At 43.4% G+C, this 20,930-nt stretch overlaps 1 protein-coding gene across 1 annotated transcript; it reads right to left on the bottom strand.

Annotated features, from left to right (window-relative positions):
* Nucleotides 1–8,438: 8,438 nt before the first annotated feature.
* LOC119210903 (N-alpha-acetyltransferase 15, NatA auxiliary subunit-like) lies at nt 8,439–20,612 on the bottom strand. Its single transcript, XM_037461414.2, has 20 exons — nt 20,055–20,612; nt 19,356–19,440; nt 18,212–18,316; nt 17,890–18,047; nt 17,656–17,790; nt 16,847–17,000; nt 16,549–16,668; nt 14,700–14,795; nt 13,713–13,819; nt 13,566–13,638; nt 13,304–13,473; nt 13,065–13,217; nt 12,800–12,928; nt 12,165–12,378; nt 11,397–11,593; nt 11,002–11,110; nt 10,795–10,893; nt 10,500–10,643; nt 9,918–10,015; nt 8,439–9,054 (listed from the first exon to the last, which is right to left on the bottom strand). Exons 1-20 carry the CDS (start codon nt 20,106–20,108, stop codon nt 8,845–8,847), a joined length of 2,610 nt encoding a protein of 869 aa, XP_037317311.2. The 5' UTR covers nt 20,109–20,612; the 3' UTR covers nt 8,439–8,844.
* Between the last annotated feature and the right edge of the window lie 318 nt (nt 20,613–20,930).

Below are 20,930 nucleotides of genomic sequence, written 5' to 3'. Positions count from 1 at the left end.
CGTGTCAGCTTTGCATGATAGAATATTGGAACAATGCAGCACCAGGACGTCATAAAGCCAGCCAAGCATACAGCCCATAATGCGGTACATGTTAGTGAGTATACTAGCTCCAGTCTGCCTCACTAAAGACCTCCTGAGTTAGCCAAGTTGGAAGAGGGGAAGAACGTGTGGGGAAATTAAGTGAGTGAAGCTAACATAGACCTGATTGTCTGTCATGTGTAGAGGCACGGCGTGGACACAGAACAACTTGGATCAGCCTGAGAGAGGAGTGGAGTTTGGAGGCTCCAGATGTTAACCGCTCACTGCTTCTCACCACTGTGTCACCGTCCATTCAACACACACACGCTCACAAAGACAGTCACACAGAGAAACAATTTGTTACTTCGAGCAGACTCTCCCAGACTAAAGACCATCTGTGATCCCATCCTTGAAAACTGAGATAGTGGGTTAACACTTGAACACTTAAGCATGCATTGTGCTCACTGATAGCAGGCTGGATTTGATGACATTCAACTTGATGACATTCAACCTTGCTCAACTTGGGCAACATATCGCTACAAACCCCGGCCGGTTTGCTCGTTCCAGTTATTGATCGTCGTAACTCATTTACCTTTCATCTCCATTATCCCCATCAGATTAAAGCTCCTCAACATCCTTTTCTGGATAAATTATCTTAAAATGAATATCCAGATGTGCATGGCAATGGCATCCCCTGTAATCATTCTGGTTCCTCAGAGGATATATTATTAAGTCTCTGGTATTCTCCCTGACCTATCCTACCGTGTCATTATTAGAACAAAAGATGAATAAAAAAACATAATAAATTAAAGCTGCTAGCAGCGTTGAACAGGCCTTCGCCTCCCCTTGCACGTCGGGGGGCAGCGGTCAGCCGGACACGCGGTCAAAAGGAGAAAAAAGAAAGAGAAAAATTAATTGGTTCAACTAACTGGGAATCAAATCCGAGTCTACGGTGCCTTAAACAGAATACCTTACCACTAAGCTACTGGCATGTTCTAATCAAAACATCATTAAAATATGTAGGATCACTTCCATTAAGTCAAGGCAAAGGACGGCAACTAATCGCACCACTTCTGCTCCATCAAGAAATAATAATTTGTGAACTACACATGCTGTATGACAACGTGGCTGATTCCGTGAAGAGAGCAGAGCTTTGCTTTTATCAAGTGGATCATTTCTCTCCAGTGAGGATGTGGACAGGTCCAGTCCTGTCAGTTTTTTAGGAATCCCTGTAATACATTTGTTCAAAAATGACCATTTTTGTAGGTCAAATAGGGCACAGGGGCTGCACCCTATTTAAACAGCTCTTTAATGTTATCACCTAGGACACATAAAGAATTTTTAAAGAGTTTTTAAATTTGCCATGGCACCAAAAGATGTGCTTGAATTTTCATGCAAAGACCGTGTCGTCACGGCAACAACGTTTTTCATAAACTCCCAATATTCACTGTGAACTATCATCAAAGTTGTACTGCTCTCCTTTTGTGTGTAGCTTCATACACAATTCGGCACTTAGCCAAACTCCATTGGAAGGAATATGTGAGTCAGGAATCAGCGTCCCAGCTCCAAATGCTTTATTTTGCAGCACTGAGATATCGGCTTCAAATTGGAGTAAAACTAAAACAGACAGAAGAACACAATACACACGAATATTGAACGGTATGTAGCTCCTACGCTTCTGTAGCAGACATGTGTATTGTGAAACAACAACATGCTGAAGATACAAAATTAACCTTTACAATGGACAAAACAATAGTATAATATTACTTTGTGGTCTATGCCAAACAAATACTCACAGACTATCCGTTCGAAGGCTTTTAAACATGAAGGATTGCAGCGGATGAATATCTCTGAAACGATCTATCAAAAACAATAACAGTCTTAAGGCTTATATTCACAGATTTGAGGAATAGCACATTAAAGTGTAAAAACTTTGCATTATCCTTTGCCAATAGGTGGCGCTATATTTTTGAATATTTAATAATATCGATCAGGTTTAAACTCTTGGAGGAGTTTGTTCGTTTGTAAATCCAAAATACGATGGAAATTGCAAAAAACAAGCAAAAATTCAGAGAATGACTGCAGTGCCCCCAATGTTCAATTATTCAGAACATTTCTGTGGATGCTCAGGGACTCAATGTGAACATATCCTAGAGATTTGGTGAGGACAGGCCAATTCCTTTTAAGCTATAGGTCTTTCCCTTTTAGGCCACGCCCCCTACAAATTGAGCAAAAAATTAATCCTTAAAAATTTCGTGAAAAATTGGACCATGCGTCTGGGAGGAGTTTGCCAAAATGTGCTTTTTACAAAATTCAAAATGGCGAAAAAATCTAGTTTCTAGCCTTTGCATACCATGATTTGCTTTTTTGTAGAGCATATTTCCCCAGAGGGAGCCCTTCAAGGGGGCGCTAGAGAGACATTTTTTAATCCTCAAATGCGCGACTCCAAGAATATCTAAATATTTTGCACTTTTGATGTGCGTGCCAAAATTCAAGAGTTTTTGAATATGAGTAAGGCCTCAAAAGTGTGTTTAAAGCGGAGAAATAATAAGATTAAGAATAATTCTTCGAAACACAATAGGACTTGCAGTCGGCTCAGGCCCTATTGAATAAATGAATAAAGTTTGTAAAGGTTCCCAGGGGAAAGTTTGTGTGCATAGCAGTAGCAATACAGTAATAATATAATTGCGCAATATGTACACAATGCAAGAGCAGAACATATTAATCTAAATGTGAGAATGAAATATTGTGACAGTTGGATCATCCTGTTGGAGAAAGGGCTCCGCTGACCCTGCAGTAGATGTTGGAAAGGGTGGTCTGTGTTATCCAATATGGACAATAGTTTTCCCAGTGTGCTCCTCTCCACCACCTGTTCAAGATGATCCCGTTCGCAGCCAATGATGGAGCCGGCCTTCATCCCCAGCCTCTTGAGCTCTAATGCTCCTCCACCAGCAGACAATGGCAAAGTACAGAGCACTGGCCACAACAGAACATCTCCAACATCTTGCTGCACACGTTAAACGATTGAAGTTTCATCAAGAAAAAAAAGTCAACTCATCCCCTTCTTGTACTGTGTGTCTGTTGTCCATGGAGACACCCAGGTACTCCTCCACTATGTCCACATGCCCACCTGGAACACTCCACTGGTTGTGGAGACGTCGTCTTCCTCCTGAAGTCCACCACCATCTGTCTGTTTCAGAGTCAGGTGATTTCTACCGACCCACTCCACAAACATATCAAAACACACACACACACACACACACAGGACCCACATTCATGCAGTTGGAGAGACCATACATCAGGGCTCCCCTGCCTTTTTTCTTTGAGAGCTAATTAGACAAAATGATTGCCGAGAGCAACTCCTGTATGGAGTTGTAAATCGCAGATGGAAGGCATGATTTCCGTCTTTCTTTACAGCCGCTTTAATCATGTTTCAGCCACTGCAGCCATTGCCTCGCTTTCAAACCCGCTATGAGTGGAGGTCTTTTGGGGTTCCGTTTGGAACTGAGGCAAACAAAGCCTTGCGACGATGTAATGGTGATGTCGGGGGGGCGTTAACTATTTTTAGATGAGTACAGCCAGGTGTGTTTAGCTTAGACAGCCGAAGGGGACACTATTTTCAACCGCAATACGCATTACAAGATAAAGCTTTTTTTCTGTTTTTGATGAGTTTTATTTACATTTCTATTGCTGAGGAAATAATAAAAGGAATATTGAAGTGACAATACGAAGAATGCACCTTGATTTACTGACCACACTGTTCCTTGGGGATGGACAAGCTCACACAGGAAACATTTTTCATTCACAACACCCACATGAAAATATAATCAACGTTTTTTGCTTGTTTGATTGACAGCTGATTGTGGCACGTGTGGTGTGTGATTGAATTCACAGGCATATTGTAACGCGTGTGGTGGGAACCCAGGAGCAGTACGACAGAACAATGATGTGTTTGTTTATCCAGGCTTTATTCACTGAGGAAAACGATGCCAAATACAGTGTTTGTTCGGCTCACAGGGGAAACTCGCAGCCAGGGACAAAAGTTTAAGGTTTGTTCCCCGGGCAGCGAGGGAAGATGAGAGAAGCCAAGAAACGGGCAGGGTCGGCAACGAGACATCTGGCAGGATGAAATGATGGGAAAGTCAAGCATAACACTGAGGACGATCTGGCAGGGAGTTTACATGCTCAGGAGAGTGGCAGGGGAGAGGGAGTGGGCCATACTGGCCAACCTTGAGACCTCAGAGTTCGGGAGATATTCGAAAGGACCGGTGGGGGGGTACTAGTGGTCAACGGGGGAGGGGCTTTGAAATTCGGGAGTCTCCTGGAAAAATCGGGAGGGTTGACATGTATGGATTGGGCTGACAAGCTGGGGTGACTAACTGGTGTACTCAATGGGCTGATTAGATGAGTGAAAGGGAGTTGGAAGCTGAACTGTGACACATTTTACTTGTCGGGAGCCATTCAGAAACCGGTACCTTTCCATTGCACAGTGTGTGGTACAAAAGGTGTATTTAAGTCATTAAGTGCCACATTCTCTTTACTGGGAACATGAATGTTGGAACTATACTGCAGTTCGCCATTTGCAGATATGAAAACTAGACGTGTGGTGGTAAAAAGTCATTTGTGCTTTCACCAGAAATTGTGGAGCAAACACTAGTTTAGGCTATTTGAGTTTAAAGCAGTTATTATTCAACATATCCTCTGAGAAAATCTTTAGATTATGTCATCTTTAGCATGCCGTTATTTATCTGTGTCATTATACCTAATATCATTTACAATATATCATTATGTGTGTGTGTGCGCATAATGCCTGCCCTATGGGACATGTATATAGCTTAGAATAATTGATGGGCCTTTAAGTTTGCCAAAGTGACTTTTTCCATTCTTTCATATAGAAGCTGTGTGTGTGTGTGTGTGTGTGTGTGTGTGTGTGTGTGTGTGTGTGTGTGTGTGTGTGTGTGTGTGTGTGTGTGTGTGTGTGCGACCTATGACCGCTGACTATGACTATCATCATAGATCATCACTCACTGACACACATGTATAACGGCTCACATTCTTAAACATGGATTGATACTCCAGCACACGATTCTGAGGCCGCTCTCATTTTCTTCCCCTTTCCACACACACACACACACACACACACACACTGGGGGTGTCACTAGTAGGTGTCGCCAGGGAGATAATGGCGAGGCGGCAGGTCAGGAGCTTGAGGGAGGGGTTTGAGAGTTAAAAGGTTCAGTGGGGGGACAGCACTCTGGTTGATTGGTTATAGTGCCATGGGATGGGGGCGGCACTGAGACATGACATCATACCGTCCCGTGAGGAAAGAGAGAGGGGGAGGAAGCGAAGGTTGAAGGTCAGTGGGTCATAAAAAGGAGCTTTTGATGGTGACAATTCCATCTGCATAAGGTCAACAGCTATTTGTCAACAAGGATGTGAGAAGAAAAACCTGGCAGAGCAAAAATATGCAACATTTGAACACACTGTTAAAACTACAATGTTAAATAATACTCTTATGTGGAAATGTTAGCATGTGGTGTGAGTCTATAGTTCACTTCACACATTTTTTTTGTCCATGTTTAACTGAAGGTCAGTCTCCCGGAGCTGTGGCACGTTGTAAGTACAGGTGTAAAATAGACTTCTCCTCAGCATCTGTTCTTAATGTGGAAGCATTAGATTGAGATTGATCTCGTCGAAACGTTGAACCATGAACTGTTTCAATAACAGCAATATTAATAATGACAATGTGTGAAAAAAATATTGTTATTGAAAGTTATTTTGTTACATCCGGTAGTGTTATTCTCTGTTGTCCAAGAAGTACTTTATGAGTATTTTAATTGCAAGGGCAGCATTTTTTTATTACCCTCAATCCTCATTATGCTGTAAATCTAATCTGGTCCAATGTTGCTGTGGAACATCTAAACATGAAGCAAATTAGATCCAAGAGTCCCAAGAGTTTTTGCCTCAGTTTTACTACAACGTGTGGAGAGAATTAAAAATATATATATATTGCTATCTTTAGTGTGAAATAAAAAGAGATGGTGTGAGTTGAGGAAAGGAAGAGGCTGTTATCTCTTCCAATCACTCTCCACCGCTTAATGGTTTTGATGGAGATGAATAAGTGAATGGGTGAAGGAAAGGAAGTGAAGGAGTAAAATAAGAATGACTTGAGCAATCTGGTGGATTACCCAAATGTCCAACTCGACTCCCATTAGGACACTTGGTAGGGAACCACGTAAGGGAGACCTGTCAGTAACTCTCTCCTGGCAGGTCTCCCTGCTGCCGCCCTTCGACCGCTGCAGCTCATCCAGAATGCAGCAGCTCGACTGGTCTTTAACCTTCCGAAATTCTCCCCCATTACTCCACTCCTCCCCTAGTTTCACTGGTTACCAGTGGCTGCCCGCATCCAGTTCAAAACACTGGTGCTCACGTACCATGCTGTGAATGGATCTCTCACTTTGGACATCGTCTTGGTCCATGTGTGTCTCGGTGTTTTTCTCACCAGCGGCCTCCTTCCCTGTTATCTCTCTCTCTCAATTCTGAAAGTAGAGTGCCGTTTATTATATCCCCTCATTTCCTAGGCTGGCCTGCCCCCTTGTGGCAATAGAGACATTGTCCCTGCATATCATCAATAATAGATTAGACCACTGAAAAAGGATCCATCTATCAGGATGTCCTGTGTACAGCATAAACAACGTAAAAGAGTAACAAGTAGTAAGAAGAACAATTGTGGAAAAGGTACAACAAACTAGTAATAACAGCAGAAGTAGAATAAGTAACTTCAGTAGTCAGCAGGGTCATGACAAGAGAAAGGACCAGGGTCCAAATAGAACAATGATCCATGGAAACCTGTGAGAAGAGAAAGTACAAAGTGTCTTGTCGATGTTGGTGAGTTTTTTGTTTTGCGTGTATTTCTGGTCCCCGTTTTGCCCCGAGGCATTTTTGTATTCAACTTGAAATAAAGTGTTTTTGTTTCTTGAAGTCTGCGATTGGGTCCTACTTTCACCTTCCACCTCAACCGTGGCAAAAGGCTCTGGCTGCATCCTACTTTTTAGGACTGTAGGAACAAGTATTTATGGAGCTTAGCTCTCAAGCAGGCCATTTGGTACTAGAAGATCCTTATGATACGACAAGTGCCTTTAGGTGAGCGATACAATGCCACGCTTCACCTCCTTTTGGACTTTTCTATGTTTGTTAGATAAACCACAGATATACCATATAACCAGATTCAAATTGACTTCATTGGGATTTTGTGTTATGGACCGAAGGTGGGGGAAGGTTTTACATGTTTACATGGTTTTACCAATATGTATGCGACCAATTACCTCCAGTTTCATAAAATACACATGCACAGACACAACCATACACAACAAGACATTACTTACATGTAACACACATGCAGCAACATTCTGAATCAACTGGAGAGGCACAAGAGACTTATTGGAGAAGCCTGATAATAAAGAATAGCAGTTAAGTAAAGAAACTTCCAATACTAGAACTCTTAAGTAATGTACTTCACATTTCAGCTACTTGCACTGCGCTTGAGTCCATCGATTTAATGTGACTTTATACTTCTTCACGAGTTATCCAACAAATTTACCAGGGAGCCGTTTTATACTAAACAAAAATGATAGAACAATACAATTGGATGCTTTGATGGATGAAACTGCTTAGTAAATCAGTAAAACGCAGAGCAGGGAAAGCAGGCACACAACCTTTGTTGGCCTGAAGCAGCAGTTCCTCCCAGACTGCTCCGTAAACCCAAACAAACACCCCAATCCAAGCATTATCTACCAACATCAGTTTTCAGAGCCAGAATTCTCTCAAAATATCTCAAATGCAGTATTGCAACTAAAAATAACAGCTGTTCTGGTAAAATACTGACATTGTACTTTTATTTGAAAAAGGCTTTTAAACATATAAAGACTTGGTGGTTTAAATTATACCATTTATCCGATACAATTCTAATGGATAGCGGCCAATGACCACGCCCCCTGGAGGCTAAAGTTAATGTTAACGTTACGGTCAATAATCCACAGTTCACAAGCAGTGGAGTCATCGACAGCGAACTGTTACACCACCAATCAGTGCAATCACCTCAACAGAACTAGTCCAGACTTGTTGGCAGATGCTAAATAGGAGCAGGTGGTGTGCTGGATTCTGGTGGACTTGTGGAACCAAGTGGTCTTCATGGGATCGCATAAAGTGATCAGTAGGAGCCTTGTGTGTCACACAAGACACAGCCAGTCCTGTCCTGCATGTCCCCTAATCTTCCTCTTCAACCACATCCCGTGGGAGCAGAGCACCCTCGTGTGGCGGAGCAGACAACTGCAGCATCAGCCATTTGCGCCTTTTCTGGTCTTGTTTGTGCTTTGGCAAATAGCAGCTCACATTACCACAAATGACAACATTCAAAATGGTGCCTTGATTTGAAACATTGTTTTATTAATCCGTTTGTAATATATAAATTACTTTTAAAAACGTGAGAAGCAGATGCCCCTAGAAGAAGCACCTGGCATGAAAACACTGCAGTCATAGAAAACTTAGACTGTGTTTACAACAGCCATCCATGTCTACATTTCCCAGAATCCTCTTTTGCCTCTCCATTGCATATTTAACTGTTTTTGTTTAGTTGCAGAACAACTGTACACAGGGTCATTTTTAGGAAATCAAAAAGTTCCATGGGCGTCGCCTTCCTCCACGTGACAGCTCCTTTCTCTTCTCTTCTGTGGTGCTCCGTCCATCCAGATCAGTGCAATGCGGGTGCAACTCACAGGAGCCGCAGCTTGAAATTTGGCACCTCTTTTGTTCACCCCTCTTCCAGGCTCACATCTCGTTTGCCACGTCGTCGTGCTCTCCTGCAGACAGGTCGCCGTTGGCACTGATCGTGGTATTGTTGTCCTGGTACCCGGGAGGCATGAAAGCAAGGCTGTAGGGGTACATCTTATGGCAGGCAATCCGGTAAGCTTCAGCAGCCTTCTCCTGGCCCTCACCCAGCTTTCCATCATGCAGGGCCTCCAGCACCTCAGTGCAGATCTGCAGCATACAAAGACACGCAGTTGTTCTGTATGTTTTGAACCAAAGGCGACGGATGAAAGAACTCTGGATTGGATCGGACTCCTCGGTCAGTAAACTCTAAATGATAGATTTTTACTTTAGCATAGTTTCATGATGATCTGCTTAGAGCTACTCTTAGGCAGTGATGCAGCTTTCATCTCAAATAGCTATTGTATTTCCATGTGAAAATTTGAACTTTAAAAACAACCTGATTTATTGAAGTTTCACACCAAAAAATAGATCTTACTAGTACATGTGAACACAATAAAAATAAAGAGAAATAATCGCTAAAAAAGTAAGATTGCGCAACAACTAATAATTACTCTTCAATATCTATTTTAGAATGTGAAAACATACCATTCAAACCGTTATTTATTAAGTTTCACCAACTCTACAGTTTAAAGTTGTATTTGAATAGATACAAAACGTTGTAATTAACCTTCTTTCTTTTGTAACATTGAAATATTATCAGCAATCCATTACTAGAAAGACAATGACACCCTGATTGCATATTTTAGTGATGACAACGTTCCATCATTGTTACAGAGCAGAGCCTGAACGCATCATAATGTAACTGAACTGGACTTCCATCTGTTATCCATAATGTGACTCTCTCGCCTCCAGTTGATGGAAACACACTGGTTGTTTACATTGTAACATTATCAGAGATCAGAGACTAGAAAAGCATAAGGGATGTGCTGATCCCATATTTGACTCAATCATAAACTGCTCATAAACATCTTCAGTAAAACTTTATTTCATAATGTGAGGGTTAACGTTGAACTGTCCTTAATTGGCTGTTTACATACGTCCCCAACTTTGAGGGCTAAATAGTCACATACCTGGAGGCTTCTTCCGGACAGGGACTCATCCAGGGCCGTGGCTATCTCACAGGCCATCTTATCAGAGAGAGGTTCCAGGTAGACCATCATCTTAGCAGCTGGGAATGCAAGACGGAGACACTCATGTTGCTCCCAGTTCTTATAAATAAAGGTCACAAGGGCTATCATAACAGGTCCACCTGGAACCCTTTCAACCCCAACACAAGTCTGAACTGAAAGCTTTAATACTGAGGCCAAGTATTACAGGGCACACCCTGTATAATACGGAATAATACTTTTTTTGTTTTTTTTTCTAAAAAGAAATAATACATTTCTAATAAGTAATTACATTTATGATGACATAAACCACACTACCCACTTGCAGGTGGTAACGGTGTGAGAACAATGATGTGTTTGTTTATCCAGGCTTTATTCACTGAGGAAAACGATGCCAAATACAGTGTTTGTTCGGCTCACAGGGGAAACTCGCAGCCAGGGACAAAAGTTTAAGGTTTGTTCCCCGGGCAGCGAGGGAAGATGAGAGAAGCCCCCCCATTTTAGGCAATACACACACGTGTGTGTGTGTGTGTGTGTCCTGCTTACCAGCTAGTCGGTGTGGGATGGAGCTTGAGTGTTGACTCAGGTAGTTCTTGTTGAAGCTCTGAGGGTTGCTCTCCCCAAACAGTCTGGAGATCTCCTGCTTCAACACCTTCCTCACTGACTCTGGCAGGTCTGCACTCTCATGCACTACACACACACACAAGACAATAGAGGTAGTTTAGACGGAGGCGTGTCAAACTATTGCGAAAGCGCCCACAGACTCATCAGTAAATCATAGAGTTAACTGAAACCAGGGTAGATGAGGATGGGATCAGCACCGTGTCGACCCCGCCCCTACCTCTTTTGAAGAAGCGCACCAGACACTGGTGCAGCCATGGGTTGGAGGGCTCTATTGTTACCGCCCGCTTTATCGACTGAAGCATCAACAGGTACTTCTCTAGGGGCAGAAACAGAATGTGGGTTCAATGAGTAATGATGCGGTTTCAACAGTCCAAATATTTAACAAATGAGCGTGTGGAACACGGGCTGGCTGTACAAGTCAGACCTTTCCTGAAGTAGATCTCAAAGGCCAGGAGGTGCGTCTCGATCTTGTTACGCACAAGGTTCTTCAGAGGAATCAGGAACTTCACTGCTTCCTCCAGAGGATTCTCTGCCTGGAAAAGAAGAGGTCAAACATTCACTTTCATTACATCTCAGCCCGTATGAAGGACTGTGCCTACATTTAAACACCTAAAGAAGATATAAGAGGGAGGCAGGGTCCTTCTTCGTCTGTCTGCCAACCACTCAAATACACAACCAGAAGTTAACCTGTGTGATTGCACAAACGGGTTACAGCACATTATGATACTGATGGAGTGCTCATTCCGGTCCCCGTAGTGACTTTAAATGGTAGAACCAAACTTTCCGTCATGGTAGAGATGCTGAGTACTATGAGCCCACCTTAGCCAGTCTGTCTGGTATGAGCTCCTCTTTGGGGCCTCCTATCTCCTCATCATCGTCCTCTTTCTTCCTCTTCTGGTTCCTCAGCTGTTTCTCCTTCTCTGCGTTCTTTTTCTTCTCCTCCTCTAACTGGGCCTTCTTTTGAGCTCTTCGCTGTTTGTTACGCATCTTCTTTAGCTCCTTGTCGGTCAGATTCTCTAAAGAGAGCAAACGGTGCATGGGGGCATTTTTAGTTAACTGCTACTTTCAAGACACGTGGACACCAACCTGTTCATAAAGATATGGAACTATGGGCACTAAGGTAGGACCTGAAAACCTTCTGGTTCGTCTATAGGACCGTAAAGATGAGGTCTGTTGGGTTGATGTAACACAAATCAATAGACGCCCTCTCTTTAAACAGATGGCAGTGTTCGAAGGAGCAATTTCACAGAACCACCCTGCTTATAATTGTATTTGCTGTTACTTAGTGTAAGTACATAAGGGACTTACTTTACCGTGTTCTTACAGTCAAACAGCATGAAGGCAACAAGTCCACAAGCTACAGAATATGTTCCCAAACATGGAACTGGGAAGAAATCCCCTACAATCAATACCTGACCAGAACGGATCTTGACAGTGCTAGTATTTGTAACGCATGTGAGCATTCACTCAGTGTGCTCTGTAGCTCCGCCTCCTCGGACAGAGCGCCTAGAGCACGCTCCGGAGCAGAGTTTGTGCGGAGCGTGCTCCATCACTCGATGAGTCTGCATTTACAGGCGGGGCACTGACCTGCATCCGCTTGGCTCTCCTTGTTGTCGGCAGTCAGAGGCCTGTCGTGCAGCTCCAGGTAGATCTGGATGGCGGTCTGAGCGGTTTTATAGTAGAAGGGATGCTGCCTCAGCACGTCCTCTAGCTTCAGCAGATCCACGTAGGAGCGCAACGTCATCTTCCTCATGCAGTAGGTGTGGAAGTCAAACTGGTCATCTGTGATCTCCACAAAATGCTGATGGCAGGGGAGGGAGAGAAAGGGAGAGAGGGAGAAGGTCTGCATTTTAGATCTGCCGGTGTTAGAAGAACGAATATGAAACTCATCTGATAGACGTCTCCAGCGCCATCAACCCTAACACTAAAAACCCTGATTTTCATTAACTCCATGATAATAACAAACAAAACGTGTTGCAGCATTAAAAGCACAATGTTTTGCCTGGCTCTGTAGGAAGTAGGTCTTCTTGGGATAATTTCAACGGTCTCAACCTAAATAAAGGAAAACTTTCTCAAATTCATAAAAAATGATTATAAATAAAATACCACTTTGAAAATATCTAGAACAACTGCATGTATCTGAACAAGACATAGGATATGTGAAAACAATAACACAACGTTATCAATGTTATGTGTGTGAGCGGTGGGTTATGGAAGCTTACCCTCTCGATCTCGTGGCACTTCTTCAGAGCCTCTCCAAATTTGTTCATGGCCTTGTAGGCCAAGGCGCACTCTGTCTGGAACCACATGCACTGCATCTCATTCAGGTTCTCTACTGCAGAAGTCCCCTCCTGAAAAAACACACACACACGTGTCATAAATGCACTGACAACATTAAAGTTTAACCATCAAACTATGATGCACTTTTCCATACACAGACACCATATGACAAATAAAACTTGAGCCAGGTCCTCTTTGGACTCTCACCCGTGTGAACTTGGAGCACATCTCCTCGGCTTCCTTGACTAGGCCCGCCTTCAGCATATACTTGGCGCACTTGGAGTTAATGAAGCGGTCGGCGGTGTCCAGAGCCTGAGCTTCATCCATCCACCGAACTGCCTCCTTGATGTTGCCTGTGTGCTGCAGGAGGGGGGAAACACAGAAAAGTCAACAATCCTGATGCAAAACAGATAACCTCGTTCCAATGTGTAGCGTTTCCACTCAACCTTGTAGATCTTGGCCTTGATGAGGAAGAGCTCGATGAGCGTGGGCGTGCTGTCAATGGCCGTGTCGATGTACTCCAGAGCGAGGCTGGGCTGCTCAATGAAGTCAAAGTGCTGAGCTAGGAAGTACTGCACCCACAACAGGGTGGTAGGAGGCTCCTCCTTCCCATCATCTGCACACATTTCACAACCGTTGTGCAGTTCAGCCTCTACGCAGACATTAAAGTCAAACAAAGGTCGCTAACAAAGAGAAGGCAACACTCACCATTTTTACTGAACATTTGGAAGGTTTTTAAACAGGTCTCATAGCCAACTACCAATTCTTCAATGATTGCAACCTGCAGATGAAGAAAACATGTTATTTATTCAGATACGGAACGTCAACATAGTATTTCACGGTCAGCATGCTTACCTTATCTTTGTCGCTGTAGAGGGATTTGAGGGTAGTGAAGACGGGTGGGCAGCCTTTACTGAAGTTCATCCTAAGGTAGCTGTCCAGACATTGACAAAACTTCTCCCCTGCCCAGCACAACACAACACACAGCAGAGATAACGTAAAGTGGGATTAGTATTGCCGAAGAGGAGACTGGCGTGCAGCGTTTCATCCTGTGACCTCCTTGCGCTCCTCTGAGCTGATCAGCTGGAGCCAGTGGAGGGTTTTTTATGGGTTGGGGTAAGCTGTGACAACGTTCATCACCAGTCAGAATCTGTCACAGATCAGAATATTACATGTATGATAATAACCATACTGTTGCTCACCATAGGTATTTTGGTTTGAAATATCACTGAAGCAGTTTCTGCTGTATCCTTCAGTCAGATTTAGTAAATGATCCATTCCCGTTTTTGTTTATTTTGTTTAGGGTTAGCCAGTACAATTGGGAGGTTTTAGACCTCACTTCATCCTAAATTATGGAGTAGTCGTTAATTCAAACTTAATTCAATTATTATGTAATAAATTCTTATTGCGACTTTGATTTGGGTGCTGGGGAGGGAACAGCCTCGCTTACTTTCATGGTGTCCTTGGACTCCCCTATAGGGAAACCAAACCACCTTCATTAAGTTTAGCCACATGATGATTTGTTTTGATTTTTTTGGATCCCGGGAGTAATATCAGAGTTGGCTGGAGAAGTGAAAGTATTGTGCTGCCTGTTAGACTGCTGATCAGATATTATAATCTGAATCCTGGTGTCCATGTAAATAGATTTGTGAAGAACTGTGCATGTCTAGTTATTTAGTGCATCTAGTAAATTATCTAGTACATTACCGAAGTAGACATGTTACTTCCAGTCCTATAAGCTCTAGCAGGGGAGCAGTCCAAGGCAGTCACAGTACGGGGTAGTATGGTGATGATGACATTTCACATGGTCTTCTGATGCAACAGACAGGCTGTACTGTTTACCTGTGAGGAAGTTAAGCGGAAGTCTTCGGAGAACCAGGCCTTTAGGAAACTTCACCCAGGAGTCCTCATAGATCTTCTGACGGTCCTCAACACTACCTGGAAATACACACACACACACACGCTATTCAGAGAAATACGAATACAACACGAGAGGTGGAGAGCTTGCAACATTAGCAGAGGTTCAGTGACAATGGGAATTGGAAAACGGGACGTCTTTATTATGATGGGTTCACATGTAGTCTCGTGCATTGTAAATTGTTGGTGAAAAACTTAAATAAATCCAGTTGTTTGAAGGAGATGTATTGACAACAACATTAATAGTGATTAGATAGAGAATTGTGAGCAGATTATAATACATCATCAAATAAAGTAGTGACAGTATTTTTGTGCAATAAAAATACAATTTGTTATTTCTTTATCATTTGAATTTTGCATTTGGGATTATGGCCAAGAATTCATATCACAGTATTTTGTAAGATTCTGACGGTATTTCGGTATATCGTGGTGGTTTTTTCAAGGTAAACTTTTATTGACGCCAAAAAAAGGACCGCTGGCCACCTGATCACCGCTTATTGTTCACTGCTGGCCAAGTTGCTCGCACCTGGGGTCCGGGGAGTTTGTTAACCCTGAGATGAGGGCAACTGGGTTGTCCGTTTCAGAAGGAGATGTAACTAAATCTCACGGTCAGTTGCTATGGTAACTGAGCCTGTGAACCTGACCTGGTCCGGAGCAGGTGTTCCCCTTTCAAAGGCTCCTCCCTTTGACAGCAGCCAGCCAATGACACAGCACTCTTTCATTTCCTCATTCATTCATTCATACTCTGAATCAGGCGGATTTTAGCGCAGTTTCCACATGTGAACAAAATAAGATCCTGTTACGTTAAAGACTAAAGGGTTTTCTTGAACATGGCATGTCCTTTTCTGGTAGATCCTGTTGATGAAGAAGCGAACATTCTTTGTGTAGCATTACTTTATTTGCAAACGTCAGTTTCCTTTGTAACATTAGTGATGGAGAATATTAGTAAAGCTAATGTATGCATGACGAAAGTGTGAAACGTCTTTTAAACGTGTTTGTTCCCTGGACCTAAACCAGTAAGAGCCATTAAAGAGGAGTTACACGGGATGCACCTGAATAAAATACATTATAGGTTCAATAAATATATGTAATGTAATAAATATGGTGTGTCAACCTACTCCGAGTTGATTGAACCAACTCTAAACAGCCGTTCTGAAACCCAAAGCTCAGAGTTTAGGGTTTGACTCAGAGTTTGTTACACCTACTTGAAACGGACCCCTGGCCGGTGTAATGGTAAAATATGTTAACATAGTCTTATGCTAAAAGAGTGATTGTCTGTATTGAACTGACGTGCAAAAAACAAGCTGATTCAAAAGTTTCCTTTTGCAGCTGTGTACGGAGAAAGGAGGCCAGTTGAAAACAAACACTCAAACAAAGCAACTCTGTTACACCATCTTAACCTTGGTTCTTATCTCAACTTGGTTTGCAATATTTCATACCTGCCACTGAGGATGGCCTTCATATGTGTGTATTCATTATGCTGCAATACTCCACACCGGCGAGTTGTCTGGATTGCTTTTGGTGTCCCGTCTAGTGCTAATTAGCAGAGGCTAGCCCTCTCTGCAGCCTAATGAAACCTGATATTATGTGTGTGGCGCTTAAAGCACCTAAAATAAGTACAGCAACCCGCTGCAGAGATACGGCCGGTGCATGGCCAGGGATACACCTTAAACTGGGAACTCAAGAGAATTTCTGTTGTGGTACAGCCCAGGTGGATAGCTGCAGTAGAAGTACTCAATCCAGCATGTTGTGAGGGCCTTAGGATAGTGCTCACCTGGTTTTAAGGCCTTTTCCAGGCCCTGGTAGTAGGCCCAGTTCTCAGGATTCCTTTCCTGGAGTCTCCTGTAGACCTCTGAGGCCTCATCGGGCCTCTCCAGCTCCAGCAGCAACTCTCCTACTCACACACACACACAAACAAACACACACATTTCAACATTAACTAAGGACAACGGTTGGGAGTTCAGTCCTTTGGCTGCTTCGCTTCTGTTTGCACGGTCACTCATTCTGTCCTGTGAAAGCTGAGAGCAGACTACAGCTGTCCCGTTCCTTCTGCATGGACAAAGTGCACCCACCTCTCGTTTCCTCCACGGCCAGTTTGTCGCAGATCTGTTTCTCGTAGTTGTTGAGGTGCTCAAGGGCCTCCTTGTACAGGCCGGCCTCCCTCAGAACTTGGTTCTGATACAGCAGCAGTTCACTGTACTCGTAGTCCACCTTGTCTGGAGACGTCTGGGCAGACACACACACACAGACTTTTTATTTTTTGGGATCATCAATGGATCATTTACCCAGTACAGTAAATCAACTTGGACTTACAAAATCTCTCTCTCCACACTCTTCTAAACAATCCAAGAGGCTTAAACAAGTATTGGCGAGTCAGGGGGCTTCAATCAGAGAAGAGTATTGTGAGCATGTGCAGCTGGTTTTCCTCTTGAGCTAGCAGCTTAAGAAGCTCTTCAACCCGCCATAATAGTAAATGTAAGCCCCTGTATAATCCATATATTGCCCAGTTCTAGCAACAACAAAAAAATAATAATTCTAATAAGGGAGTATGCAAAAGTAGCTGACAGAAGTAAAAGCACGTCCTGAATGCAGACCAAGTTGCCCTTATTATTATGGCTGTCAAAAGATAACAAAAAATTAAGTGATTAATCTCACATTTTAAAATTCATTTATTTAGATTAAGTTTGTTTTTTCTTCTAAAGACAAAATCTTACAAAATTACAAGTAATAACTTAAGAAAGCATATATTTTAGACAGTATCGTCTAATTGTATTACTAAAAAAATACTACACATTTGACAGAATTCCACCAAGTTGAACTAGTGACTCTTGCTGTCCTCGTGCACTTTGCTCTCAACTCTCCATCATTATCATCAGCCCACCTGTTGCGTTTTGCGGAATTCCTCCACAATCTTGGCGGCCATCTCAAAGTCCTCCAGCAGGTGATATGCTACAGCGTATCCGATCCACGAGGCCCGTTGGGCCGGACGGAGCTGCAGCAGCTGGTACCGGGTCTCCTGGGGAGGGAGAGGGGTTTCTTATCCCATTCTTGTCCCTCCATACAGGTCTTTCCTCACACAAACGCACGTCCCCCTCCCTCGCCCTCCTACACTCACCCTGTATCCCTCCAGGTCTCTCATCTGGATCTGCAGCAGAGAGAGGTCTCTCAGGATCTGCAGGTTGTCCTTGTCCCACTTCAGTGCGTTGCGGTAACATTTGATTGCCTCGTCGTACTTTTTGTCGGAGCGTTGCAGCAGGCCGTACACATGCCAGCCTGGAGGATGAGTGAGTTCAGGAAGGAAAACCACACACAAGACACACTCTCTATAAACACACACAAATTAAACCAAATGACATAAAAGAGCCTGTTGAGCATTTCTTAAATTCTAATGTCAAATTGATGCTGTGCGGTGGTCCTGAGGTCTGATGGAAGGATACAGACGTGGCTCTTGAGATCGTTGCGAAGGCCCCGTCTAACCAGCTCATAGGCCTCCTCCTTCTTGCCCAGGCAGTTGAGGGTTAAACCCTTCATGGCCAGGGTCTCTGGAACACAAAGCAGGGGAGAGGAAGGAGTCATTTTGGAGACATGACTTGTCTAGAGGGACACTAGAAAGGTATCCTGTGAATTGAAAAATGTCAGTATCAAAGTGAGTTTCAAAAGTGAGACGTAAAGGTTGTGAACAATCATCAAAGATAGAAAAATGTCAGCTTGCATGGGCCCCATGTTTCATGTCCGGAGAAGAGAAGCGTTGAGGTGTCATGGAAACATCCAGCAGAAACAGCTGACTGGTCGATAGATGAGTTTAATGATTCCATAATCAGTTAATTCCATCAAGTCCTTTTCCTAAAACTATAAACTAATACGTGTGTAAGGGAACACAACTAGATCAGCATTACAACATACATCAGCTGATAAGTAACAACATGCTGCACTAGAGAAACCTTTAGAAAAGGTTAAGCTGGCCGTATTAGGAAAAGTTAACATTGCCAACCAGCATGACGATGGACACAGGACTGCGGTGAGGACACACAACGTGGATGAAAACGGGTTGGTCTTCCCTTAACGCACTATTTGGGTGTTTATTAGTTTTAATATTATCTTTTATTTTAATATATTCATGAAATTTACGGTATGGTATCTATACACTGAAAACAATTTCATTTATATATACATACATGCATAAATGAATTTACGGAACTGTATGAATAAGATGTAGTCATTATGTCAAACTGTTGAAATAAATGTCAAATATCTAACTGTGTGTTTGACCTTTTTTTGCATTGAATCATACTGGGATGTTTGCTGTAACTGCCCTTCCAAAAAAAATGAATCCACCAGCGTCTTACTAGGATACCAGCAACTCAAAGAGCTTCATGTCAATATTGTCACACATTCATGCTCTAAGGGCAGAGGGACGGGACACCTGCTCTTATCACCCACACCCCAGGGCACAGCTCCATCAACATGCAGCCCACAAGAGCAGGGAATCGAACTATCCCACTGTGCTTCACACGATGTGTGTGTGTGTGTGTGTGTGTGTGTGTTGGGGGGCGGGGAGGGAGAGGGGAACCAGATCCTTACCTCCATGCTCAGAAAACTTGGGGTTACCCAGGATCTGCTTGCAGAACTTCAGGCCGTTCCTGTACTGCTTGTGCTCGTAGCATCTCTGAAAGAAGAAGCAGAGGAAACGTCACATCGGCGTGCAACGCTCTGCTGCACTGATCCGCACGACGGTCGGGGTCGGTGCAAGAACAGAGGTGTCAAGTGTTTGTAACTGCAAACCACTGTGATCCAGAGAGCCCGCAGAAACAGTCCAATCAGCGACTTTTGTAGCACTGAATGAACAGCCATCAACAAACTATTTCGGCTGTATGTGAAAGGACTTATGATGACTTTATTGACGGTGCAGAAAAACACGTGTAAAAAAGTGATGTTTATACATAACGTTAGGCTGCAATCCTCCACTATTTCCCCCGAGGCTAAACTGTGTGTGTCTGTCACATGTCCAGAAGCTTTGTGACTTTCTGTATAGCAACTAAGCCGCACCTGACCGCTAGCCAACTAGTGGCTGCTGGCTTTGTATCTTTGTCACAACCAGTCATTAATAACATATACATGATCGCTACACTCCGTTTGGCGTACGGAAATAGATTAGTTAATTCAGCAGCGACTCCCCAGCTAGGATACTTGCTCTGATTGCTACAACTGACGGCTACTTGGCGAACTAGCATTAGCCAGCAAGCTAAGTCTATCTCAGGCTTTTGGCGTTAGCCTAGTTACCAATATTCTCTTGAAGAGAGCATTTTCCTTCGGCGGTAGAGGGATTGTGGGCATTGTGCTTGCTTCCTACGCCTCTGTCGGTTCACACATGAATAGTATCCCGGTTGTAGTCAGATGTCCTAGCCTGTGTCAGTCTCCTCAGTCTCACGTGTTGAAGCCGAGGCCCCCTTCCGAGCAAAATGGCCGATGCGCATCTGCTCCGGGTCAGGCAGCTCTGAGTCTGCGTGCCAATACGGACAAGCAGAGCTCTCTGTGACTAAATTGTTGTTTGACGAAAAAAGCCCGTATAACTATTCATTTAATCAAAACTCCGGCCGGTTGCATAGAAAAAAAGAAACACAAAACCTCTTCTATAGCACATCTAGAATGTTGCAAAATAACGTTAACTGTGTCCAGGGCACTGTGGATGAATCAAAAGTTGCAAATCAAATTCCAAAAGCTCTTTAAAACAGCCAAATCTATAAAAAAAATATATTTTTAAATGACAAATGCAGTTAGTATGTTAGGTTTTTGTCACATGTGACATGTTCTAGCAGCACATCAGTGATCCTGGGATCGGTTATTCAAGTCTTCCAGGACGTTTAATCGATTACGGAGTGGTCGCATCGTCGCACGGCGGATGAAGACAGCTGCTCGGAAGCTAAAATGACTTTCAGCCGGTTGTTCTCTGGAGCTGCTTTTGTCAGCAGAGGTAAGATTAAAATGTAATCGTAATAAGTTAAAGGGTAACTTGTTTTGACTGGTTCTTTTGTCTCGCGGTCTATAACGTTAACGTTGGGACGTGTGTTTATTTTGAAGCCTGACCTTAGCTTAGCTCCATGTAGCACTGCAGTCACACACAGGCGGGTTTCTCCCCCACTGAGCTATGCATCATAA

This window comes from Pungitius pungitius, chromosome 2, assembly GCF_949316345.1.
Source record: "Pungitius pungitius chromosome 2, fPunPun2.1, whole genome shotgun sequence".
Taxonomy (NCBI): domain Eukaryota; kingdom Metazoa; phylum Chordata; class Actinopteri; order Perciformes; family Gasterosteidae; genus Pungitius; species Pungitius pungitius.
This window is presented reverse-complemented; position numbering and strand designations above follow the sequence as displayed.